Source organism: Vitis vinifera, chromosome 14 (genome assembly GCF_030704535.1).
Source record: "Vitis vinifera cultivar Pinot Noir 40024 chromosome 14, ASM3070453v1".
Lineage (NCBI taxonomy): Eukaryota > Viridiplantae > Streptophyta > Magnoliopsida > Vitales > Vitaceae > Vitis > Vitis vinifera.
In genome coordinates this window covers 17,808,709-17,811,107 of record NC_081818.1, presented here as the reverse complement: position 1 = coordinate 17,811,107, position 2,399 = coordinate 17,808,709, and the positions used below count along the sequence as shown (strand labels likewise).

The window sequence follows — 2,399 nt, the reverse complement described above, 5'->3', positions numbered from 1 at the left end:
ATGCACTTTGATGTAACCCTGACCAATATCTTAAGAAAGCAATATGCAGTGATCATGGTATTTTGCAAATAGTGGTGACAGAAAATTATTTTTCTTGTAGTTCGAATATATGAGTTATATGTATTGGAAATCAAGGTGCAGAGAGAGAAAGCAAGCAAAAGCGATGAAAGAGATAAATAAACTCAACAAAGAATTATAAACTAAATATAAGATCAACCTAATTTTATTTTATTTTTTAAATTTATACAAGTTATTCACAAAATTCAACTTCCCACAACACTTCCTTCAAGACATTGAAAAATAAGAAGAAACACCCAAAACTTCTCAGGAGTCGATTGCCCAAACTTGATTAGTAGCCGAACTCTCGTTAATTATTAAAAAAGAAGCTAGCCAAATCGAGAAAGCTTAGGAGTTTTCCAAAGAAACAAGGGCACTATAGTGCTTCTTATTTGGCGAATTGGGCAGAAGATTTCCTTGAGAATCATAAGCAATTTTCCCGGAAAAATCCAGTGGCCGACATCGTTCACCCATCATAATCGTCCTCTTCCAAACTGCTTCGTCGTCATCACCATCACTATTATAATCTCCTTCTTCTCCTTCCACCTGCACCTTTCTCCAAGATACCATCTTCACCATCAAAAGAGCTTTGCTACTGATATTGCTGTTTAGACTCCGAACAAGCTTACTCTTGACTGCACCCTTTCCTTCTTCCTTTAGCTTGTGTGGCTTTGTGATTCTGTGAGAAGCGCAAAGAAAAGATACTAATGAAATGATAGAGAAGATGGCGATGATTAGGAAGAAGACGGTGGCTGCAGGTAAAGTTAAGAATGAAATATTTTGAAGGGCGAGGCTTGGAAGAGGCCTTGCCATGGCAGCAGTGATTGAGAGAAGCGAGCTAATAAGGACTTGAAGAAGGCAGCAGGCGAGAGAAGTGGGGTTTAAGCTTTGTTGGACCATAATTAGTGCCCACATATAAAGAGAGCAAAAGAGATATAATAGGACCACTGGACCACCACTAAAGTGAAAATATCCTTCATCACTTCCATTAATTATTTTTGAGGTCAACAAAAGAGTCAAGTCATCCACCGCGTTATTTTGATAAGGAAGGCTAATAAACCTATGGAGCTCCGTGTTTTACCTGTCATGTTGAGTCGACTAATTGACGTGGGTCTTCTTTGAAAGTTGTAAGTCATCAGCGTTGAAGAGTTCAACTCAGCAGCTTTTTTTTTTTTTTTTTTTCTTTTTTGTTCCTTTCTTCAGACCACTGCAATGGATTCATACTTATCCACCTTCCTGTAACTCTTGAGTTTATCAAGGAGTCATACACAGTACAAAAGATAATATTATAATGTAAAATTCTTCATTACAAAAGGATTGTATACCCATTTAACTCAACCCACCAATAAGCCTTACTGCCCAAGCTAATGTAATTATCAAAATTTCAGGGTTTAAACCGTAGGAATGGATGTAAATTAAAATAAAAATCTAAGGGGTTAAAATATAAATTAAGTGATTCCATGAACTTATTTATTCTATGGTGCACCTTTGCTTGGTTTATATATGAAGAAAAAAAAATTGGAGGAGAGGCTTCTAAGCAAAGTTCATGTGGTGCCTGAAACCACCCAAAAATATTTTAAGCAGTAGTGGTTTGGTAGTTGTTATAGCATCATCTGTAGGTGGGTCTAATGCAGTTTCATAACATAAATATTGTTGATGGGCATACATCAGCTTCTCTGGTTGATCATCTTGAATTAGTAACAATAGACGAGAGCAGTCTAATGATATAGAATTCATGGTGGGACTGTGGTGCAGTTAAGAGTAGGGTATGGCTTGCCCGTTCATGGGAGCATGTTCTGTCAAAATTAAAACATTCTAATCCTATTTTTTAAAAGCGACAATAAATTAATGTGAAATATAAGAGTAGGGCATCGCTTGCCTATTTGTGGGAGCATGATCATGGCCCAAGATTGCTCCTATGTGGGCCTAACCCAAGTTCAATTTGGACAGGTTTTTAATTAATAGGAATAAAATAATTTGTAAATTGTAAAAACCAATGTTTTAAAAATTAGAGCCATTAAATCCAAAAAAATTATTGAATTACTTTAAATCGAAAAAATTATCAATTCAAAGTTTAATGGATGGATCAGTAATTAAACCACAATCAAACTTGTAATATTATAAATATATAATTTATATTTTATTAAAAAAATTTAATAATATTTAATTTTTATAATTGACGTATCAAATTAAATGATAGATATAAATATATTATTATATTCAATTTTATTAAATAAAATACGTATAATATTAAAATATGATGATATATTTAAGTTGAAAAAAATTAAATATTTAATTTTATCTACATATTTATACATATTTGGTTATTTTAAAATTTTAAA

The 2,399-nt window shown here is 33.1% G+C and overlaps 1 protein-coding gene across 1 annotated transcript; it reads right to left on the bottom strand.

Annotated features, from left to right (window-relative positions):
* Window positions 1-201: 201 nt before the first annotated feature.
* Window positions 202-975, bottom strand: LOC100243237 (uncharacterized). Its single transcript, XM_003633670.4, has one exon. The coding sequence runs from the start codon at window positions 970-972 to the stop codon at window positions 406-408; it is 567 nt and encodes a 188-aa protein (XP_003633718.3). The 5' UTR covers window positions 973-975; the 3' UTR covers window positions 202-405.
* Window positions 976-2,399: the final 1,424 nt, after the last annotated feature.

What these genes read in the sequence shown, in the direction of transcription:
- LOC100243237 (XM_003633670.4), bottom strand. Translation starts at nt 972, where the DNA reads ATGTGGGCACTAATTATGGTCCAACAAAGCTTAAACCCCACTTCTCTC.